The sequence below is a fragment of the Trachemys scripta genome, chromosome 2 (assembly GCF_013100865.1).
Source record: "Trachemys scripta elegans isolate TJP31775 chromosome 2, CAS_Tse_1.0, whole genome shotgun sequence".
Classification (NCBI taxonomy): domain Eukaryota; kingdom Metazoa; phylum Chordata; order Testudines; family Emydidae; genus Trachemys; species Trachemys scripta.
This window is the reverse complement of record NC_048299.1, coordinates 214,190,360-214,215,426: the sequence shown is the minus strand read 5'-3', so window position 1 is coordinate 214,215,426 and position 25,067 is coordinate 214,190,360. Positions and strand designations below refer to the sequence as shown.

Sequence of the window (25,067 nt, the reverse complement as noted above, 5' to 3'; positions counted from 1 at the left end):
TAAGAAATATCTGAAGAGACATTATGCTTCTGTGATGAAAAAGCATGGATTTGTATTTTTAAATATAGTAAAATGGGAAACTTTTCTTGCTGAAGGTCAAATTCTTAAGCTTTGAATGAGTGCATTAACACTGTAACCAAAGGTAGTTTAAAAAAAAAGAGTTGACTTTTATTTTGTCCCTTTTAATAGCAGCATTAAACCTTTTTGTGTGTTTACAATGTAACTTGACAATACTATGCTAGAAAGTGTTGCACCTGGATATTTTCCCCATTTGATGTAAATCAGTCCCACTTCATCTGTGTTTTATGTAGTGTATCTGCATTCTTTCTTTCAGAGAATGAATTTCAGGATAGTTTGTTAAATCAGAAAAGGTATCTTGGTCAGAGTGACGGATTTGGTCATTTGGAATCTGCACAGAATTTCACCCGGAAGCAGGCAAAGGTGGGAGAATTCATTCATGAAAATGAACTTCAGTCAAAGTATGTTTCTGTATTAAGCTCAGGAAAATATGTGATCTATTTGTAGCATTGCTATTTCTATTGCAGATGTGTTTATTTTGGCTAGTATTTAAAATATACCAGTGTGCAAGACTCAAGGATAACAATGTTTAGCCATAGTCAAGTACCTGAACATTTTAAATAAGTAAAAGTTCTGCTCTTTAGTTTCAGATCCCAACTCTGTCTTTATGAATTGGCAAGCTGCAGAAATATTTTCAGATCTCCACAAACCTTTCATCACTGAAAAGATGTTTTAAAACATACCATTTTTATTTCACTTGAAAGAGATGACTTATGTTGATAAAACATCTGATTTGATAATACATGTTGATTTTATTTTTTTTTAATCCTTCTTTCTATAAGATGGGGGCACATGCTTTATCCCATTTGCCAGGTATCTTAGTAGGTTTCTCTTCAATGTAATTCACAGTTTTTTACAATGTGGTTAAAAGAAACAATTTCTTAATATTTAGTATATTTTCCACCATGTGTAGTCTAAGATATAGAAGGAAGGTATCAAATTCAACATTTTTCAGGTTAAAAAGCTCCTAAATGTGAAAAAAATAGCATCACATTTCAGCTTGAATCAAGCAATCTTTATGCAGGATAAATTTTATAAAATTTGTGCTAAAAATACAAAGCTGGCAGTTGCCCCTTAATTTCATAAAGCTGTGACTCTGCCCTCTGATGCCTTGGTAAAGCAGACTAATAGAAATCCTTGGCACACGTTGGTTACCTAAGGGAATAATGGAACTATTTGCTGTAGTCGTTTGGCAAAAGGACATAAACATATGGCTTTGGTTTATATTCAGCACTGCCAGTTGTGCAAAGTTGCATGGATGAAGTATACAACAGCAGTGACAACTCAGAAATCAGGAGTGAGAATCAAAATAAATCATCCTCATTACCAAACTATCCAAGCTTGTCTCTGGTCTAAGGTTTATTTCATTGCAGTTCATTTTCAAGTATTAAATCCCACATGAAAAACACCTTCCTTCTCAAAAACATACATAGCATTTGGCCCTCTGCATAACAGTCTGTATCCTGGATGGATTTCATATTATGTAGTCTGCAACTGAATGTGCTTTCAGCTTTAGATTTACTGTTTGCACTTATTTATTTTAATTATTGTGGGAGGAACACATTTAAAGCAATCACTTCCACGCCAATCAACTTTCTCATAGAGGAATCAAGGATAGTATTATAAGGTAAAGGAACATGAACAGTGTCAAAATCAAGGACATGATGTTAGAAAGGAGTAATCACATGCCTTCTGAAATGGTCTTGAAAATCACGTGTGTGTGTGTGTGTGTGTGTGTGTGTGTGTGTGTGTGTGTGTGTGTGTGTGTGTGTGTGTGTGTGTGGTTTTTTTCTTCCTGTTGATTAAAAAAAGTCCTCTTCTGTTAGATTCATCAACCTGAGATTAGGCCTCAATACAGGCACATCCCTGAAAATTATGTAATTGTATCTTACGCTAGCAATACTCTAAAGTATGAAATACTTCTTTTTCACTGCACATAATCAGATTTCTGCATAGAGAGTAGTATATCTGTAGTAAGCTCCTCTAGAATTTAATATTGGGGGCAGACATCAGAAATTATATTGAAATGATAATAAGACTGACACAAACCTAAAAAACCAAAAGATAGTCAAAGGCTGATGCTCAGTCTTCAACCTACCTGAGTTTTCCCTTGGGATTTTCTTGTTGTTTCATTTGGTGGCTTTTGGTTTTGTTTTATTTTTTTTAATTGCCATAATAATTTCCCGTTAGTTTGTATGTTTTAAAAGGTAGCTTTTATTAAAGAAAAAAGAAAGAAACACACAGCTTCAGTGCAAAGAGCACTGACAAGACAGAGTTGTCACAGTTTATTATTTATTGTGGAAGGATGAGTAATTTTCACACTTGTTAGATCACCATGGGGCACAATACTGCACACATATGCTATGGGTCACAGTGCTTTGCAGAGTCTGACTTTGTAGTGTTTGACTTTTCATGAGAATACTCACAGCCCGCCTGTGAGTAAGTTCATGAGAGATAACACTGCATGGTTGCCTAAAAATAATATTCCCATTTTAAAATATCACGACAGGAACGGAATTAGCTCTTGTCACCATTGTAAATCAAAAAATGGAGAGAGAGAGAGACTCTCTTAAAAGTATTCAGAGGGACTTATTTAAATAGGAAAATGATTTTGTGCAGTGGATCCTAGTTGTCTATTGTATGAAAGCATATTTATCAAACATTTTGAATAAGTAATAATAAATCTTTTAGCTCTGTTTGCATATGTATGTATATGAGAATTGGAATGTATATTGAAATACACACTGAAAATGTGTATGCAAATAGTTAATACTCAGACAGAATCCTAGGGCTTCTATTTGTTTCAAACATATCAAAATCAATGAAAACTTGCTCTAGACAAGTTGTTTACCAAATTTGATTTTCAAAGTCAGAGGTATTTTTAGTTAAAAGGTCTCTGAGAATCTTCTATTTTTTTGGACTACAGCTAAAACTGGGGATGATTTCCTTCCTTTTCTTTCCTATTTTATTAACTATAGTCTGATGAAAGGTTGCAGACTGCCATGCCAGGAGTCTCAAGCTCTCTTAGTGAAATTCATCCTTGTGCAGAGAATAAAATAGGATTTAAGTGGTGTATAGACCTTGCGCTAGCTCTCCCCAGGCGGTGAATTTCATCCAACCTGCTCTCATTTCCCAACTAATGTACTGGAGGGATTATTTTCGGGAGTTCTGAAAATATTATATTAATATTTGTAAAGAATAAACAAACTGATTTCAACATGAGGTCTTTGTATTCGATATACCATATTTCAGCCCAGCGCTGTTTCCTCGGACCAAATGATAACCCTCTCAAAAACTGGAGCCAAATCCTTGTTGCCTCGCTCATACCAAGTACTCACATGATCGACTCACAAGTAATCTGATTCCCTGAGACTTGTGTGAGTAAGGTGAGTAGGATTTGACTGCTATAACCAGGAACACTGAAACGATCTGAACAGTAAGGGCAAAAGCTGCTACTGCATTAATAAAGTCAGAGATTCTCGACCCTGTGGAATTGTCTGTTCGTAAAAATGAATTCCCTTTAGCATTGAGATGTACTGGTCAGTAACCCAGGTCAGTTTTCTGGCAGCATATTTACTGGCCCCAAATAACTGTATGTCCCAACCAATACATTTTTTGTTTTGTTTTTGCATGTTCAGTAAAAAAAACATTAGTGAAATTAGTAATCTGTAACAAACTTTGAGGAAAACAATTTAGTTAAAGTCAAAACAAGAACCCTGGCCTCACAACGTAAAGACCAGGTGTATAATTTTGTATATAAATTTTTTCTTTGGCTTTTTTGGCCATTTGGCTCTAGTGGCCATGAGTGCCAAACTCCCATTGGTTTCAGCACCGTAAAGAAACAGGCTGTTAGTGTAAGTAGCAATAGCAAGTTATGTCTCAAAACTGCTTGCAGAGAAAAAAGTTGGCTTTAAAGCTGTTGGGCAGATGTTCGCATTAAGAACATCATTTCATATTTTTTGCCATAGCTGATTAAAAGGCTGGAATGGTTGAGTATCTGTTGACTGTGTTCTTCCACTTAAAAACAGAAGTCATGAAAGTAAGAAACAGTGAACTTTTTATATTTGCTTTGCCTATTTCAAATGGTCTCTGGAAAAAAAATATAAAAAAAACAATAAACATCTTCACTGGGACATCACCTTGAAATTTTCAGCTAGAGAAGGAAGGTAGCTGCAAAATATTAATTATTTTCACAGCTTTATCCATATTTATTTTAGTGTAATTTTTACTTTAACAGGAGGGACTTTGTGCGAGTCAAACCACTTTATATGCAACAGACACACTCGCAAGATGATGATGATTTTTGAATGCAATGTGCCCAATCCTAAGCAGGCCTAACCATTTTAATCTTAAACTGTTTAAACATCTGTCATAAATTCAAATGATTTTAAAGAAAGAAAAGCAATAGAAAAAATCACCTACATTGATTTTATTGTTGGTTTTCACTCATTGTGTGGATTTTAAATATTCATCACCATGAAACATGCTATTTAAAACCAAGTAACTGCTGTTCGGTAGAAGCAGTGGACACTTTTTGTTTCATAATTAAAAGAGCAGCCCAATGATTGGTGTGGTATTTATTATGAAATGATGACAAAGGAGTACCAGTGGTTTTAATAGTTTTAGCTTAGAGGAGCTGTTGTTAATTTTGTCTGTAGAGTTGCAGGTGAAATAATGCACAATGGATAAATAGTCTATATTGGTTTAACTGAACATAATATATAGTGTGTTCTGGAGTTGTTTGTCTCAATAGACTACAGTAATCAAAAGTAATGAACCTATTATGTGCAGGACCTTGGAGAGTGTAGAATGGCAGTAAAAGTGTGGCACATAAAAGGTTTATTAAAGGAAATTAAAGTCCATCATTGCCACACCTGCTCCCCTATTATAAGTCTATGGCAGGTCAGTGCCTTCAATCACAACTCAGCATCAGCGAACAGAGCCATGTTTCCCATTACCATTGCAGTCACATTGCAACCCACTCATTCTCAGGTTTTGAGAATGGTAACAACTACTGAGAGCCTTCAGCCACTGCTAAATAAAACCCCCAAACATTTTAATCCCTTCTCCTAACAATGATAGTCTGTAAATATAATCATATGAAATGTAACATTTTGGTTTTACTGCTGCATATTTGATCAATACATATTTTAGTTTCAGATTTCCCAAGCACAGGTAGAAGCAACAGAACTGTTCAAGTATTTATCTAATATTTTCAACTATCTGCTCAAGTAATTGACTGTGTTCTCTCCTGTAAAGAAGTGCGAGGTCATATGGCACATGTCATGTGTAGTCATCTGTAAGAATGAGTTAGAAAAGGGCCAGATTAGGAAAGTGTTTTCACCTTTAAAAGAGTTGACTCAGCCCTTTCTCCTTCTAAGTTAGATAAATTCAGTCCTACTGCCTATAGGCCTCTCAGAGAAGACCTTGAAAATGTCTCCATTGTCTGCTTTCCATGAACTTAACATTAAAGCATCTTTACATCTTCAGAGCATTGTGAAAATGGTAAGCCCCTTCTTGCATGACTCTGAGGGCCTATATGCAGCAAAAATCAGTGCTGTTTTGAGCATCCCATTCCTTCCCTCCCACAACAGTGCACAGTGAGACAGCAGGGAAGGAAGAGCCAGGGAATCCACTGCTACATGGATTTTTATCTTGCCACTTTTTGTAGCTAGTGGTGCACAAATGCCCATGCATAGGCTACTTCATCTATTGGGGCTGAAGTGGTCTCCATAGAGTGGGACTGCTGCTATCTCCTGGCCTATGGGAAAATAACTCTTCCTACACATCTCTCTACTTCCTGGTTCAGATACCAGAACCAGGTGCTGGAATTTGCATTTGATCCTAAGAGATTAATCAGCAGAACAATGGATTCTTCCACAGTGAGTTTTATTATCCCCATTTTAGAGATGGGAAAACTGAGCCACACAGAGATTTAGTGACTTGCACAGGGACAAACATTTAGTCAGTAACAGAGATAGAATAAAAATGTAGGAATGCCTAATCCTTTGCATAGTCTTCTACACCAAGCCTGCCCTTGAAAGATCATACCCTAAACATTTGATGGTATTTTTGGAAAGAGTACAGATTTCCCCCATTATCCTTGGTGAAAATTACACTGTGACTCTCCACACCAAAACATCAAATCTTCATCTCTTTAGAATTTCAGGGATTTGTAATAAAATCCTTGGATTGAAAATCTGCCCCTACAATTTTGGCTCTGGGTTAGATCCAAGACCAAAAGGTGCGTATTTCTGATTCTGGTTTGTATGTAGCCAAAAATGTCAAGAGAACAGCTGGTCTTGCAAGGTTTCTGTTATTTCAGTCAGAAATGTTAGGGCAGCAGCTCACAATATTTAAGTGATGTGAAATCAAAACCTGAACCCTAGCCCTGATTCAATATGAAATATGAATCCCAAGCTCTATGTTGTCCTTCATCCAAATCTGTGCATTGCCTCCTTGGCCCATTTGCTACCCAAGATGTAGCTCATTTCATTGGCAAAGTATTTCTTTTTGTGTATGCTTGCATACCTGAGTGTATGCAATCAGAGATTCTTTTGGGTAAAAATCTTATTAAGATGTTATTATTACTGCAGAGTGAGTGAAAAATATAGAATACCACATAATGATGACATTTCTAATACTGCTTTAGAGAGCGGTCTTAAAAACATTTTGCTGATTGTTTCATTTTAACCGTTGATAGAATATATCTTGCCTTTGATAGCTCAAGAAGTAGGTTTCTCAAGTTCTGGTGAAGACGCTCAGAAATGTTAACTTACAACATTAGCACTAGGTATTTGCAGGTGCTAATACTAACTAGATACTCTCTAGTTCCCATCCTCCAGTAAAGATTTAAATTTAAAATTCTGTTGTAGCAAACCCTGAAATCAGCAAGCATAGTATTTCACAGTGTCTAATTTTACATCTGCAATAAACACCTGTAGATACTGGCCTCAAATCTTAAAGAGTAACTCTTACTAGTTGCTTGATTAAACAAATGTAATCATTGCAGATATCTCCTATAGATTATTTATCAGATATTCAGAGATGAGTTTTTATCTTTGTGACAGGATTAATAAGGCATGGTTATTCTCCTTCCCATTACTGTCTGGGCATTGGAAACTTTATAACACATTTTGAAGCTTTTCTTTCTCAGTGGCAAAAAGGAACTAAAGATGTTGTGTTAATGTTACAGATGGATGCAGATGGTGAAGATAAAAAGCTGCGCACACGCTCAAAAGGAACCAAGGGTGAGTTAGCAAGCACGTTTGATGACCCTATATCCATCACACCATGAAATATGATAGTTCCTGTGTACAGCCCCTAATGTGTAGTCAGAGTGTATATGGCTTCCTTAGGACAGCTTTTTTAATCAAGCCAGGACACAGGCTGCTGGCATTAAGAGGCAAAATGTTATTAGCTATGGTTTAAAGAAAAGAGGACATATTTTTCTAATGTATCATATTTTAATACAAATATTTATGAAAGCACGTAAAGGATATAGTTTACTTTGTAAAGGAATGCCTTTCATCATGCAAATTAAGGATTTGTAAAGGAAGTAGAGTTGCCTGAAGTTGAATGATGTCTTCCGAATAATATGCTAAACTTTATCAACCAGATAAAAGAACAATTTTTCATTGCCATCAATTGACTACAAATGACCTGTATGAGTGGCACAGAAGCAAACTTAGTTATAATCAAATGATGGTGTTTCTTTATTCTCTCTGAATTTACTGGGCTTTTTTTAAAGTAGATTTTTATATTTAATTCTGCAAAGTTATGATAAAAAAGTTATAATAACTGCTAAGGAGCAGATGGGAATGAAATATTGCAAAGTAAACAGGCCCTTTATGATCTAAACACCAGGAAAACATGATTGACTAGCCATACAACTACGCATTTTAATTCCTAATGCTTTTTGTGACCCTTGATAGTGAGTGGAAAGTGAACATATGCAGAAATAAACATAAAATTTTGCCTGCCATCTAAGCAAATTGTGCTTATAAAGCCTATGGCCTGATTTTCAGAGGTGCCGAGCACCTGCACCTCTCCATGATTTCAGTGGAGATTCTGTGTGCTCAGGACTTGTGACAAAGAGGCCATTAAGTACTTTGATTCATTGTCAAGGCTCAGTAGTCCTGGGTTACTATGAGTCTACCTGGCACAGGGGATAAATGCATTAATTTTATACCTCCAAGATCAAGTTGTGGCTGAGACCAAAAGTGCAAGTGAGGTTAGTGGGTTTTTTTAATTCCCTAGTGGCACATTACCAAACCACTACAAATTGGCGGTCTCTGCTCATGAGAAGACAGGTAGTGAAACTGAAATCAATAGGACTCTTGCCATTGATTTCAATGGGAATCAGGATCTCAGCCCAGGACTGTGATGGCAGGTCAGGACTGAGGTGCATTGACAGAAATGTGTTAAAAACAATGCCATCCTTTGCCCAGAAATAAAGAGGACTATGGCTAGAAAAATCTCCCTTAATTCTTGATGTAAAACTTTTTAAAACAGGACCCAATACTGTTCCCATTGAAATGAATGGCAAAATTCCCATAAACTTTAGTGGGACTAGGATCAGGCCCTAAACAGAGTTATTGCCACAAAGTAATGAAGTTATTGCAGCACATCTCAACATTCTATTGTGGCTTTTCTAGCTGTCAAAGACTGCTGGAAACTATAATCTGATTGACTGGGTCTCATTTAACATATTCTATTCAGTGTAAATACACACACACACAGGCTTAATAGAGCAAGTGCATTTTCCCAGACGTGGAACAACTGATACTGCCTGTGCAAAATGAGTAATCTTTTGAACCACCTGTTGGCTCTGTCAATATGCTGCGTACCCTTGTGTGGGCAGGTATTTGTAAACACCAGCTTTCTTCATTCCCAAATCAAATTAACACTCAGAAAAACAAAGATTTCTCATCGTTCTCCTAGTAATAAAAAAGTGCCTTAGTTGCTTTGCTGTGCTGAAGATTATCATCTTCATCTTGTGCGGAGTTTATCTAAAATAACCCTGGGAATTACACATTTGGTCAACGTTTGCCAGTAATAGTTATGATCCTGCGGTTAGCATGAAATAAAGAATCACCTGTGTTTTGATAGCCGCTCCTCTGTCATCACAGAGGGACAGGTGCAAGGTTGCAGAAAGCATAGGACTGGAAATGTAAACTAATTCATTCATTCTCTCTGCTTTTATTAACAGTGCAAGTGGACTCTATAGCTCAGGAGCTCAGGTAAGAACTCATGTGGTTTACATTTTCTAGCTTCATTATCTGACTATACTATTTGATCATTCCTTATATATAGCACATTGGATAAAATAGGAATGCAGTAAATGATGGAGTCATGTAGTGATATATTAATTACCCTACAAAGAGTGCTTGATGAAGATTCCCCTTTTTAAGTGAACCAAAAGTAAAAATGAAGGGTTATCAATAAACCCTCTCTCATCACAATTAAAAATTACTACAAATTGGGCATGTTCCTGCGGTGTATTCTCTGCATATATCTCCCATGACTTTATGGGAACCTATTAAGTTTCTATAAAAAGCAACAGAGGGTCCTGTGGCACCTTTGAGACTAACAGAAGAAGTGCATCTGAAGAAGTGAGGTTTTTACCCACGAAAGCTTATGCTCCCAATACTTCTGTTAGTCTCAAAGGTGCCACAGGACCCTCTGTTGCTTTTTATAGATTCAGACTAACACGGCTACCCCTCTGATACTATTAAGTTTCTAGTTAATCCTCGGGATCCTCATATTGAGCATTCCATGAAATATTGTTACTTTTATAGGTTTAGTTAATAACTTTAGCAAAATAGCCAGGCTTTGTAAATTGTTGTCAGCTGAACATGCGTAATTTGTTTATTTGTTTATTACCTGCTGAGTTTTGTATTTTATTGAAGCAGTACAAAATAAGGCTGATCTTTTCCATATTTCCATAAACCATGACAATCTGGTCAAAAACATAAATTTGACAGGGATCTTTCTGATCCTCAATAATTTCTTAAATGATTAATTTCTGAATTATACATTTAACCATAATACCTGAGTATACTGAAATAAACTGTTTGTTTAATGTTTATTTTCTAAAATTCATACATATTTTAAGAAATGTGTAGTGGAGTTTCCATTAACTGTTCAAAAATCTCTCTCAGAACGAGATATGGAATAACTGCAAATTCTTGAAGAGTAACTTCCCCAGAAGAAAAGCACAATCAATTCAGGTTCAACATTAGGAGTAGAACTTTAGAACTTCAGATAGAAGCAAGTAGCAAAATTGATGTATATAGATTCATAGATTCTAGGACTGGAAGGGACTTCGAGAGGTCATCGAGTCCAGTCCCCTGCACTCAAAGGTTCCATCATGAAAAATATTGTCAGGAGATTACATTAGTTTCTTAGGGCTTTGTCAGCAATTATGACAAAAGGAGCACAGAACAGTAAGTGGGTAAATACTACAAAATGTCGTCCACAGTATTCACTGAAGGTTTTTAATGAATTCAATATGGCCAAGTTCAAACCTCTTCAAAAGGCATGTGAGCTAGTGAGTTTTATTGACACATGCAGAAAATAACTGCTTGTGTTCTCATCCAACCAGAGAACAGAAACTACCACATGATTTATCTGGCCAATCACAACTAAGCAACATAGCTCAACTTTTGAATGCTAAGTGAAGAATACTTACAGCAAGTTGTTTGCAATTGTTCCATAGAATAAAAAACAAATGTTTGTAGAATAAACTTGAATGATGAGTAAATATCAGGAACTCCTAAGCTGCTTTCAGATATTCCGTGAACAGAAAAAAAGGCTAATTTATCAGATAAATTATTTATTGTGAATTATTCACTCAACTCTACCACATTTTTCTGTATTGCTTCATGTTTCCTGAGATTTAGTGCGTCTCCTTTTCCCTCTGTGCATCCCTAATTTATGCACCAGAAGGATGCATTAATCCGAAGAGGCAGTCATCCAAAAATGAGGATGGTCCATGTGTTCATAAGAGAAAAATGTTTGAAAAATAGAAGATGTGTAAGTTTCTTCAACACCAGGGAAGCTGTAATTTATGCATTACCAGTTTACTAGGTTTTCCCAAGCAATTTTGGTGTTCTCTGTGAAACACATACTATCTTAGCAACTTCCATGTCACATATTAGTCTTTCTGTCAGAGCATGAAGAAACATACACCTGTTTAAAATATAGGGATAAATATTCAACAAGGGTTTAATCCAACCTCTTTATACTTTGAATTTTGGGACAACAAAACCCAATATTAGCACATGCAAATGAGATAGTTGGTGTCTAGTCAGATTGCCATGTGTATGTACAAATCAGATAACAAAAACATTTGAGCACAAAAAATTGTGTATGCAAAAATTATATATAATGAGAGAGGCATAGACTGCTTTTTGAAAATGTAGTGCATACATTTTAGTCGTTATACTTACCTATGAAACTATAAAAGATCCATTGCAAATCCTCCCCAGGAAATCAAAATTGAAAATATCATTTAATTTACTGGGTTTTAGAAACAGATATTTGGAATCTGTCTCTGTTCTGACCAACGTTCAAAATGGTGTGTTGACTGGTTTAAATCCAAGCTTAATTAATTTACCCTTTTCCCTGGTTTATCCCATCTGACAGAGCACTTTTTCACTTCTTATTGAGTTTTTATTTTAATGTGCCTTGGGATACTTCTTTATGAAAGGCACTACATAAGCTTATACGCTCAAATTGTATTACTATTAATTTCATAACATTGATTGGTTCTACATCTTTTGTTGCCCTATTCTAACTTTAGAAGTTATCAAAATGAACAATGAAGCTAAATGAAAGGTTACAATCAATGATATTACATGAACAAGGTAGACCCAGAAAAATGTGGTATTACTTGAAAATCTATTTCATGTGAACTCCAGGGATGCTCAGGACTTCTTAACTGAAGTCAGTGGCAAAACTGAGCTCTCTGAAATGGTGTAAGGAGAATCACTGTGTGTGCTCAGAAAGTTCATCACCAGTCAGCTTCAAAGGATTTGTACTCTAAAGCTTTGAGGCCCTCTCTGACTGACTGATCTGTTTCAGTGCTTAGGTTAAGTATGGAAAAAACAGGCTTCATGTGTCTGGATTAAACACTCCAGAAAGGGAAGAAGAATGCCAACTTCATAAAGATATTACTTCATGATAGAAGTCTAAGATCTCGAAAGCAGAGCAGAAATATAGAGTGGAGTTCTAATCCTATTGAAGGATTGAAGTCAATGGCAAAACCTGAATTGACTTCAGTGGGGCCATGATTTTCACCCATGTAGTGGGCAGAACATTTTCCCTTTCCCCAGGTTTCATCAGTTGACCTAGGAACCATATTTTATACAAAGAAATTCTGCCTGACTATTTTAAATATTGACACCCTTTTCCTCTTTATTTTCATGACTGGTTTTGAACCAGTTACTATATCAAATAATTTATAGCATCAACCCATTCCTTTCTTTTCAGAATCTTATACCACTTTATCTGATCCTCTTGCCTCTTTTTTCCCCTCAGGCTTTGTAAACCAAACATTTGCATCTTTTTACATACCTCCGAATTCCCAAACACATAATTACCCTCTCAACTGGTTCCTTTAATTATGTCATCCTTCCTATGATAGACTGGTCTGAATCACACATGCTATTTCAACTCTAGTTACTGTAAAGCTTCACACAGTGCCAGAATAACTTCTGCCAATATATATTCTGTAAGGTACCCCAAGGCCAATGTGTCCCTTTCACTGTTGCCAAACATGGGGCAGAAGATTTGTGAGGGTTTTTTTCTATTATCCTTTATCACCCTCTGGTCTGTTTCCTGTTATGGATTCCGAGTTATATTCTCTCATTCAGCTAGAGTCTCTTAGGCTATATCTGCACTGCCTACACAGAGTTTGGACTATGGGGCTGTGAATAATAGTGTGCACCAAAGTACTGTGCTGTAACTCCCCTGTGTGGCCATTTCAGGCATGAACTAAAAGGTTCCTAATTCACATTAATGGTGTCCTCTTCAAACATGACGACATTTATGCAAACTAGGAACCTTTTACTTCATGCCCGCAGTGTCTACGCAGGAGAGGTACTGTGCAGCACTTTAGCATCTGTTGCTATTCAAATCCCCATAGTCCAAGCTACAGGGCAGTGTAGACAAAACCTTTGTGTATGTCTGCACTGCTGCTAGAGGGGCAATTCCTAGCATGAGCACACAGACTTACGCTTGCTCAGCCTGAGCTAGTGGGCTAAAAAATAGCTTTGTGAATGTTGTGGCACTGGTGGCAACTCGGGCTAGCCACATGACTCCAAGCCTGCCCAGCCCTCTGGGTTTGATCTCGGGCAGAGAGCCCAAGTTGCTGCCCATACTGCAACATCCACACTGCTATTTTTAGCACACTAGTTCAGGCTGAGCTAGCGCAAGTCTCTCTATATCTTCTGAGAATCACACCTCCCACCTGAAGTGTAGACATTCCCTTAAGGGCCTGATTCTCCTTTCATCATACTGGTTTTATACTGATGTAATTCCATTGACTCCAGTGAAGTTACACCTAATTTATATTGGGGTAAATGAGAGGAGAATCAGACCTTCAGTGCTCTTTATCCTCAATATCCTCACCTTGAACTTCTTTACAATGAACTCTGCAATCCACCTAGGTACCCAAAATTCTAAAACTGTCTAAGTTGTTTTGAACTGATTTCCTCATGCATCATCTTTACTATTATTTTATTAGTATTTCACATTTCTAAGGCTCCCATCATTATTCAGATACCGCAGATGTTAGATACTGTTGTATCTAAGCATAATTTCCTAAATTAAAAAGACCCCAATAATCCTTCAGGAGAAGAAACCAATTCATGTTTGAACCTGATATCTCTCAGTCATAGCATTCCTGTTGAAACCAGCTGCTGTGTTGAAATGGAAAGAAAGAAGAGGCTGACTTTAAGATAATTTGAACCTAGAGAACTTAGAAATTTAAAGGACCAGGATCATGAATTGTGTTCAGTATTGGACTGAAAGCTATAGTAGACTTGGGAGTATTAGTGTGATATATTCTCATTAGTCTGCTCCACTTGACAGATGGGATAGATGGTATACTGAACCATCTGTATTTTAGGGACTGACATCTGGGTCAGATCAAGGGAAAGCAAATTGGACTGATCCAGGTTTGAAATAACAAAATCATGAATTATTTTGGCTAGGTCCATATCTAAATGAAAGGGGTGCAATCTCCTGGCTAGCTGAAGGTGAAAGCAAACATTCTGGGCTGCTGCTGTTGTCTAAATATCTGTGATTAGTGAAGTGTCCACGAGGATCCCAAGATTTCAAACTACCTGGACAAATGGAGCGCAGATTTCCTCAATGGTGTATGAAGTCACAGTTTCTGCTACTTCTACAAGTACTTTCACTTCCCACCAGATCACCTCCTGAGCAGGTTTCTTTTTGGTTATGCAGAACCCTTATTCCTTCACACTCTAGAACAACAGAAAGGCTGATCTGTCCACTTTGAGTGAGAGACAGACAGAGCTGGATATCATCAACATATTAGTGGCAAGAGAGAAATGATAGGACAGAGCTCCATGGAATTCAACATGGATATTCACTTGGTGAGAAGGAACAACAGCCCATCACACCCTCTGCTATCTCTCTGATAGGAAGGAATTAAGCAAGTAGACCAACATCATAATTAGAAATGCTGAAGGAGCCCAATGTGTCTTGCAGCACTAGCATGAAAGTCTGGTCCTTGCCCAGAGCCCTCAAGACATAGTTCATCAGCATCATTAATGCTGTATCCATGCCAAACTGCATTCTGAAGTCATACTGAAAGGAGTCTAAACTATTATTATTATTTTACAGTGCTCAGTAACATGTTGGGTGCCTCACAGTACAAATGAGAAGACATGATCCCTGCCCCATTAAACTTACAATCAAATTTCAGACATTGTTGGATTGAAGGTGATAACAAAACAATAGTCTAGAAAATGTGGAGAAACGAAGGGCAGAGATTTATAGTGGTAGATGACATAGCTACTCAGAAAATTTTAGTGTATGATGAAGCAGACATGTTTGTTCTCATTATATATAAAAATAGATAACTGTAATTGCTGGTGACTCACTTTTCATAGGCTTCATGGGAGAAGCCGGTCTCTAGGAAGGATTTGCATAAGAAGAGGGCAGTAGCCTTGCAGACCAGCTCAGACAAGGGGTGTAATGAGGTGAAAAAATAAGTGTTGAGATGTGGCTTCAGTTGGTTAACCACTACCTTCTTGGTGATCTTACTCAAAAAAAACCCCCAACAGATTAGAGGTGGGGCAGTAGTTGTTGAGGCTGATTGCACCAAGTTATGGTTTCTTGTTTGCACGGGGCTGTTTCATGCTCTGAATTCCTGGTAGGTACCCTCTTCTATGCAGACTTTGTCAATTCCTTACTGGTTTTGATTAGCCAAGAGGAGCAAGGATGCCTTTTGCATCTGCTGATTCAGGCTTTCCCCAGCACCCTTAGAACCACAACTTATATTACTGGCCTAAACTCAGTTAGGGAAAGTAGTATGGTTTCCCCCTTTGGCTCCAATTCTGCTCCCTGAGAGTGAGGTAGTGTTGGAGTCAGTTGAGCTTTTCTGCAAAGTAGCATAACTGTAAGTCTGAAACTATGTGAAGACGCTCTGGGTTCATTAGACACCCTACTATCCAGACCAATTCTATTTGCTCAGCCTTTGCAGAAATAGGGATAAATGCTAAAAGGAATTTAATATTCTCCTTCAGTAGCATTTGATTATACTAATTCATCAGTCCAATTCAGATTTATTTCTTCACGTGTGTAGTTCAAAACTTATTCCTTCCCATTTTATATGCTACAGGACATAAGTGAAGTATAATGATGTTGGGGAGGAGATGTTTAGGGGCCATCATCTAAACAGCTGTGGACAGAAGATGGGTTATAGTGTCCTACTGGTTTATTGATGGTTTTGACCTACAGCTGATCACTAGTTTCTAGCTTGGAGTTCTAGAAACCTATGGAATTTGATAGTTTCCAAAAGCAGACGGGCAAAATTATTCTGCCTCTAGACAGATGGGAAAGCTCCTATCTTTGCTTGAAGAAGTCAATGATATAACTGTAATACAGTATTTCTTATGCTCCCAGTTATAACTGCCAAACTGAAGAGGAGGTCAAGATCGTATCCCCTTGTATTTTGGAGGTAAAGATGTGTAGATGTGGAGACTACCTGTAAAAAGTCCACGTTTGTCATGTTTGGGGCATGAACCATGTGGACACTGAAATCTGTCTGTCTATCATACTTATAGTGTAGTATTTGAGCACCTAATAATCTTTAATGTATTTCCCAAAATGAAGAGCCATGGTGAATCTACTACCTCGCTTGATAGCACCTCCGTAAATTCTGAGAGAAGCCAGTTAGGTTGCACAGTGGTATATACGCTGCAAGGATATCTACATTTACTTTGCCTCAGGAAATTGCATATTGGGAGCATGCTCTCAGATGATTCTGTCCATGACAACAGGTCCTTCCTGCAATTGAGGGTTGGATGTAGAAAACATTGCCAGCTCTCTTCCTGAGCTTTCTTTAGGATCATGATGTTCTGCGTAACTGGCGGGGTCAAGTTCTGCCAGAGTAGAGCCCCATTGTCATTCAACCAGCTTTCAGTGATGTAGTTAAATTCATGAATTTCATCTGAGACAAAGTTATGAATGATGTTGGTTTTATTGACATCCAATCTTGCATTAAAGAGCTCTAAGCCTAGAGCCACCACACCCAATGTCTTAAACTTTTGTTTGCCTTTGAGGACAAAGAGACAAGTAATGCTTGTGTACTGTTCATGCTCTACTCAGGGAAAGATTTTTTTCATCCTGTCTCCCCAATCCTGAGCCTATTAGAAATTAGAAGGTTAAAGAGCCATTAAAATGACCATCCTCTTCTTGCTATCCCATGCTTTCTGATACAATATTTTTTCAAACATTCCTGAAACCCATATAAATTTTGTCCATTGTTTGAGCCCCTTCTGCCAATGTTATGATGTTCTTCAAGAATTTGGGGTAAATTGCTAAACCAGAACTTTTTCCTAACAATCAATGAGGACTTTCTCACTAAAATTAACATTAAAAAAATCTGTTTCTGTTTTCACCGATATTTGATACCAAAGTACAAAAAGCCGAATTATCAGTGTGCAGTACAGTTTAGAATGAGGCAAATGTATGCTGTTCACAGCACTAATAAAATATTAATGATGAAATTCACCTATCCTTATTATTACGTCCTGTATGTCAACCGTTCTCATTACCACTAATAAAACAAGTTATAAATATAAAACATAACTGCAGCCCAGTTTACAGGTCTGTGATGTCTAAGATCCTCCCTTGTTTCTTTCTCCATCTTCCAGTCTCCCCTTAATTAGCCATCAAAAGGCTGGACTTACAGCTTTGGCAACTTTTCATAATTCTGTCTGATTTTTTTTGCTTTGGTGCATTGCTGGACCTAACATTTTTACCCATCTCATAGTCCCCTCTCACTACTTCCCTAATCTAGGAAAATATATCCCATCTCTGAGATGTTACCTTACACTTTTTTTTAATATTGCAAAATTACTACTATTACCAAAACAAGGATATTTGTTTAAATTAACTGTTTGATTGTGCCCCAAATTTTCCATTTTCAAATACTCGTATCAATGAGTTTTTGTTCACACACAAATTCAAAGAATGGCTGTTCTTCATACAAATACCTAAAATGACATGCAAACAAGGATATTCATGAATGTATGTGAGCAATACCTTGAATGTATATGCATGTATGTGAGTTCCTTATTTGTTATTCATTCTCCTCCCTTGTTAAAAGTTTGTCATCCAATCTTTTGGAGCAGAAATAATATCACATGATTTTGATGACCAAATACAGACCACAAACAACAAATAATGAACTGAATATTTTGCAAACAATTCATAGGTTGACAATTGTTTGCCTTTACTGTCTAGTGGATAGCAACAAATCACTTAATGAATTAGCAGAAATAAGGATCTGCATCTGATCCTATATTTAAGCATCTGTATGGCTGCATTTGCAAATCATAATATTTAAAATGAATAGTTTGACTAAGTCTTGTAAATACTAAAATGCAAAATGAATTCAGGCTCATTTGTCCCTAACTTTCCATGCTTATTCTTTGCTACCTTTAGTATTGCCTATCTTTATGTACTGGGTTTATTTACAGTGTATAAAGAGTTTATTTTATGTTTTATCTCCCTATTCCATTTTGTTTTATTTGATACATTATCTCCATTTTTATTTTTAAATGTTTTTAGCTATGTAATGTAGTAACTTCCTTTGTCAGTAATTAATATGTTCAATAACTGATAAACACATTATGAGCCTCCTTTTTCCTAGATGATTTTTTTATGTCTACTATACTTATTTCTAGCCAGTCATCTTTAAGGCTTCTTTCCCAGCACCAACATCATATCTTTTTGGTTTTTGTCTTTTCTCTTCAAATGCTCAATTTAATTAAAAACCTTTAATTATTCTCAATTTCTCTGTTTCTGTAACTGTAGTCTTATCTTAAGGGCCAAATTCATGTCATTTACACCCAAGAAGCCATGTTCTAATGGGTAGATATAGACTATTTGCAGTTGGTGCCACATGAGAGCACATCTCTATGTTGTCCATCCACTGTAAATAAAAACTTTTGCATTCTTAATTTTATTCTGCACCTTCTCCTCTAAGATTTTATATTGCTAACAAGTTACTGTCTTCTCCATCACAACTTCAGTTTTCTGCATCATACAATAAGTATTTTCATACTAACCCTGAATATTCTTAGGGAGTCCCAAACATCCTAATGTCTCCAACTGAATGACAGACTCCTAGAATTTTATAGCCCAACATGGTCATTTACTTTTATGGCTGGTCTTTTCTCTATGGATGACTGCAAGCCACCCAGAGCTTTTCATGTCAGCCAATACTTCTGCCTGTTCTATGTTGATTGTGAAATAGAGGCAAATCACCAGTTAAATTGCTGACCTTGGCTGACGTTAGGGGTTGCATTCAGCCAGGGAAGAGCAGGTTGGAGAGGACCCTAGATAACCTGCAGATGTCAAGTAAAGGAAAAAAAATATATGACAGTGACTCTTTCAACATTCCAAGGAGATATTTTTAACTCTTTAAATATTATTCCAGCTGTTTAAAGCTGTAGTAACCCACAGGACCAGCATAGCTATGACAAGGGTTTTAGACAAAACCAGAATGGAACAGGTTTGGATCCTTGGCAAGTGGACAGCTTAAATTCCCACTGCTTCTGGAGTGCACAAAAGAGGAAGGTTTGGATTTTCACAAGATCTCCAACAAACATGATCTACTCAACATATTTTTTCTAAGGTAACTTTTTTTAAGCATTCACTATATGTAGCAGGCTAACCTCACACCCTGCTGCAGAGCCAGGTTGTGTGGTTTAGCATGTATAGGGAACCCCAGAATCATGTGGATGTTCTTGACTGTTTTGTTCTCTAAAAGCTTTAGCCAAATTCTTGCTCAGGCTCCCAATGAAGTCAGTTGTTCCACTGAAGCTCTCCCCTGAGTAAGGGACTGGCTGAAAACTGGATTAGGACTTTAGGATTTGGTCATTAGTCCTTTTTCCTTGATTCCGTTTGTACTACTGTGTTGAAGATTTTTTTTGGCTCCAGTCAACAAAAATATAATGTTCCCCAAACTGACCTTTGTTGAATTTAAACTGTCTATTTGCTAAGGGCCCAAATCTGCAGCCTTCATGGATACAAAACTCCCCTTTTTGTTTACAAGGACTGCAGAGTTGCATTGTAGAACAGTGTAGCTTGGGTTCCAGTAATATTTTCATCGGCGCTTTCTCTTTCTTTAGGCTACTATATTCCCTAGCCGCTGTTTGTCAGAAGCTGGGAATGGGTGACAGGAAACGGATCACTTGATGATTACCTGTTCTGTTCATTCCCTCTGGGGCACCTGGCATTGGCCACTGTCGGAAGACAGGAGACTGGGCTAGATAGGCCTTTGGTCTGACTCTGTATGGCCATTCTTATGTTCTTATATGATGGTAATACCAATAGTGCATCATGCTTTACAAACAGTTGAAATGAGTAAGAAAAGAAAAAGTAGTGACAAAAATCATTTTGTTCTGTCCCGTTGTTATTAATGATCTCCTTCATGGTGGAGAGTCCTCTGTTTAAGTCATATTACATTACACAAGCATGGTATTTAAAGAAAAATGAAAAAGCCATTATAGAAGCACACTAATGTACTTCTGAGCCTATGGTCTAGCTAAAATATGTGTACATATCGGGGTCTGAAGGTACTTGGCCTTTAGCCTCATGCTTCACAATCAGCTTGAGGCATGTGTCGATTTCATTATGACAGCATGCCTTTTCCTCAATTATTGCTGACTTATTATCACTCTGATCTTTTTACGTGCTTCTTTTTATTTGCTCAGTCATTTCACAGTCCAGTTGTTCCTTTTGGTCAAGTGGCCTATAACATTAGTTTACTGTCTGAAACATTGCCAACTTCAATGCATAATGACTCAACGCCATTACCCATTTCTCCCCAATCTCCTCTTATGGGGGCTAATAAATCCTCTTTCACCAATAAGGCTATACCACCTCATTTACTTTTCCTGCTTGTCTTTTTTAAATAAACTATATCCTTTAATATCACATTCTAGCCAGACTTTAGTTACGATATATTTTTCTCTATATCGTTATGTATATCCCTTGAGCGCTCTTATTTTCTTCTTTGCTAAACCTTTCATTTGTATATATATAGTAACTTTAATAACCCCCATGTTATTGAGCTTATTTTCCTCTATATTAGTATCTATAAGTCCTTATTTCCCTTTTATCTTCCTCCCCATCTTTTCTGTGCACTCCTTTCATCTCTGTTCAGTCTGTGTACACGTCCTTTCCTCATGCAGCCCTAAATTGAACTCTTCCTATGACTTCTCACTATGGGAAGAAAATTGGCCTTGTTCAGCGGTAACCCTTTCTATCTGTATGGGTCCCTTCAACTCCAAAATATTCTATAGTAACCCACAGAAGCAAACACCCTGCTTTCATACCCTTTCACAAATATAATCTGTGAGCCAAGTAGATGCATCTGTTGAAGACAGAATGGGGAAAAATACATTTATTTCCTTGTGTGAGATGGTAGAAATTGGGAAACATAAATGTTGTTATTGTTGGATTATTATTATTATATTACTGGACCAAGTGTTGACTGCTCCTGAGCATCTGTCAATACCACTGAAGTCAATGGGAGTTGCAGCTACTCAGCACCTTCTAAGATGTGATCCACTCTATTGTTGTATATAAATGCATAATCAAATATATATATATATATAGCCAGATCCTCAGCTGGGCTAAATCATCATCACTCCACTGAGCTCAATATCTGGCTCTTATTTTTACTGGATCTGATTCCAGCCCCCTTTACACTCAAGTCCATTGACCAGAAAGATATCTTTGTCATTTAAAAGAGGAGGGGGAGATTTCACAATAGACAATTCACAGAAATTCCACCCTCCTCCACTATACGCCAACATTCTGATGCTCTTTTGGCTTTCCCAGTTCCTCATGTTTCCCACGCCTAACCTATCATTGTTCCAAGATCTGACAGGGTGCTAGCTATAGCACCTTGATCACTTAGGTAGTAGTGTTAAACAGAAGACTGCAAGCTTAGTGGGAATCAGTCTGCTATGGTGGGGTGGCAGGCTCCTTCTGATACATGCCTATTCTGTGTTCTGCAGTGCTTGGAACCTAAAAATTAAAGGCACACACAGGGAAAAGAAACAGACGGTGTGTATTTTGTGAATGAGATACCACGCAAATGGACCAGGCAGTGCGGCACACCTGGTGGCTGAGGGAGCACTCTCACCCCACTCATTCCATTCTCATGGTTGTACCATGGTCCTCCTAGATTCTGCTCCTCACACTGTCTTCAATTGCTCTCCTGTTCTTCCTGATTCATCCACCCAACTTGAACATGATGTTCGTTTGTTTCTCCAGTACTTTCATGGGACCTGATTCTCTAGAATAAATCAGGAGTAACTCTATCAAAGTGAATTGAATTATGTATTGGCATGGGAGTACAGAATCAGGACTCTGGTCTTTTCAGCTGTTTCTTCTAATCCACCAAGGGTTTCTTCTAACCCTTTTGTCAACCTTCACCAATCTGTATTGTACCCCCGAACAACTCCACTCTAATGCTGGCACTATGTGAAGCTTTGCCACACTACCATCCTTCAGTGATGTTCCCTCTGATTTTTCAGTTACTCCTTGATCCCCTTCCCTGCTCCTCAGCTTTAGTAGCCCTTTCTTCTTTGATGTCCATGGATTAATTTCAGTGATTAGTCAAAAAAAGTAAGAGAAGAAAATAATCCATAACAACATATTGCTAAATCAAGGGGGTAAATTAAATGTATCAAATGATATGGTACCAGAAAGAACAGTGACTTAGGAAAATGAAGTTTTTGAAAGTAAGTGGTGGGAAAGAATTAGTGCTAAAGGTCCAGAGAAATTCAGCAGGTCAAATTCAGCATTAGTATAATGGCTGTGTAAGTAATACAATGATGTAAGTTGGTCAAACAGGTGTTAGTAAAAAAAAAATTATCTTCTGATTTAGTATGCTGGGTTTTTTCAGACCTAGCATAAGTGGGTGTCCCATTTATGCCAGGTCTGAATCTGATGGCAGGAGTTCAGATGATGATGAGACACTAGTTAAAGTTTCCTGGTACAATTTCCCTCATTCCATACTTTCCATCCTGTCAATTGGTAAGTTACATTCAATAACATTCAAACCTATTGAAAGTCAAATCAGTGCAACTTTCTATATATTAGTTGAGCACTTACACCCATCCCATTTATGGTCCATCATTTAAGTCACTGCTTAGTATGGCTCAAAGACTCCCCTGAGACCTACCCCCACCTACTTCAGCCTGATTTTGGCTCAATGACTGTGCCAAGTAATGGCAAATGTATCTAATAATCACTCTTATCTGGTCAGTGATTTACTAAGACATTCATACCACACCCATCACTATGGTGTCCAAAGAGGAAGGAGAGAGGCAAATGGGAGAGCAGGAATACCACCAGTCTGATATCTCTGTTATGCAGATAATATTTATCTATTTATTGTGTATAAATCAGGATAGAGTTTGATCTCAGTTACGCCTGTATAAAGGAGGAGTAATTCCACTGATTTGCAGTTCCAGGCTGCCCCAAGTGCAAAATGTCCTCCAAATGGGACTTGTCTACCAAGCCTTTCAAAAGAATATATCGGTTCCCCAATTCTGACAAAAGACGCCTGACTTTCCTTGATATGGTTTATTGATTTAAATTCTTTTCAAATATGTACTTAAGAAACCTGATGGAAGGTCTGTCTCGTTCATGAAAAACAAAATGGTGAGCTCCCCCTGTGTCCGTGTTCCATTCAGTATAGGGTAGAGGAAGGAACCATCAAAGAATCATACTTTCCAGCTCCAACTTGAGTTACAGCAGCTTACAAGCTGCTCCTACTTATGTCACTGGAACACAGTCTCTAAAGGACCTTCAGCCACTGGAGAATCTCTGTAGCAAAGCAGACCTCCATCATGCCTTTTCCTTGCTTTCTCCGGCCCTCTCCTAATGTGATCCTCGTGTTGGAAGTGGGAGGAACTGGCTCTGCCAGCTTTACACTGTGAGGGAGTTAGCCTTCACTGGAGGGATTCTTTGCTGACCAGATCCTGATCACTGTGCACTGCCAGAACTGAATCAAGAATCTGGCCCTGTATCTCTAATAGGAATAAGGATCTGAATGTTTATAGACTGGTTTCTGAGTTACTAAGGCCTTATCTGCATTACAGAATGTTGTGATATTTGAACACAATTGTGAACAATTGATTTAGATAGCATGATGCTGACCACAACTTAGCAGCCAGGGCAAATTGTGTTCAGTATCTTGTCAGCCAATCACAAATCAATGGAACTAACCCATTTTCTCAGAAGTAATATCCCACATTGGATTCCCTGCTAGCTGAACAGATTATTTTAACACTTGCATAAAGTCACAAGTCATCCATGACTGAACATCAGGTGGTTCTTGTTATCGCACAAAAATAGTACTCTAGAGTGAAAAACAGTATTCAAGTGTCCTTCTTTGTGCCTAAATGAGTCTTAATTGAGTTAATGATCCAATTGTTTATCTTTATGTTTCAGTTTTCTTGAATGTGCTTTCCCACTGCTAGAAGACCTCAGAATATTATCCAACATGTGATTGACTAGAATTGTTTGTAAAATAATGTAATTTTTACTGGGCACACTCTATCTCCATATACCATTGCCCTAGTTAGAAATAACTTCTATATCTGAATATTATTCTCAGTATTTTTATTGCTGTAAAATAAATGTATACAAATGCTCAATTTTGCAAAAATCTCTCCACACAGCAACTAGAACCAGCTTTCTCCTTCAGTTAAGTTAGCCCATTCATACTTTTATTTCCTCACAAATATTTAACTAACTTGTGCCCATTCACGTTACTTGAGATTTTGCCTTTAATTTCAAAGGGAGCATGATTATCACCATGATGATAAACATAGTGGGTGAAAGCTTCACATCTGTTTCATCTCCTTTAGCCTAGTCAAAGTGTTTAATATGAGCCCTATGTCTGGCCATAGAATCTGAAAGATTCTCCAAGTACAAGCACTGTGGTAGACAGCTGTAAGGCTGTCTTCTGAGGATCCCCTTGCAAGCCCTGGCATAGTGGATGTGTTGTGGCAGGGTTGTAGGAGGGACTTGCATCCTCCTTCCTTGTGTTTTGTTTTGAGGCATCAGGATACAAGGCTACAAGGATTGTGGGCAGCTCTGCAGCACACAGGCAGCGGGGGCCAGGTTGTGTAACCTATAAAGGTCCCCAGATCTGTCGTTACACAGGGGACACGGAACAACCCTGGATTGGGAGGGTACAA

At 37.6% G+C, this 25,067-nt stretch overlaps 1 protein-coding gene across 4 annotated transcripts in view; it reads left to right on the top strand.

The window, feature by feature from the left end:
* The window catches only part of ST18 (ST18 C2H2C-type zinc finger transcription factor), a 189,538-nt gene that overhangs the window by 102,315 nt on the left and 62,156 nt on the right, over positions 1–25,067 (top strand). For all 4 annotated transcript variants that reach the window (XM_034762912.1, XM_034762911.1, XM_034762913.1 and 1 more), the window contains 3 exons: positions 335–441; positions 7,274–7,328; positions 9,290–9,320. In XM_034762912.1, the coding sequence (XP_034618803.1) occupies positions 335–441; positions 7,274–7,328; positions 9,290–9,320 (193 nt within the window). The remainder of the gene's footprint in view (positions 1–334; positions 442–7,273; positions 7,329–9,289; positions 9,321–25,067) is intronic.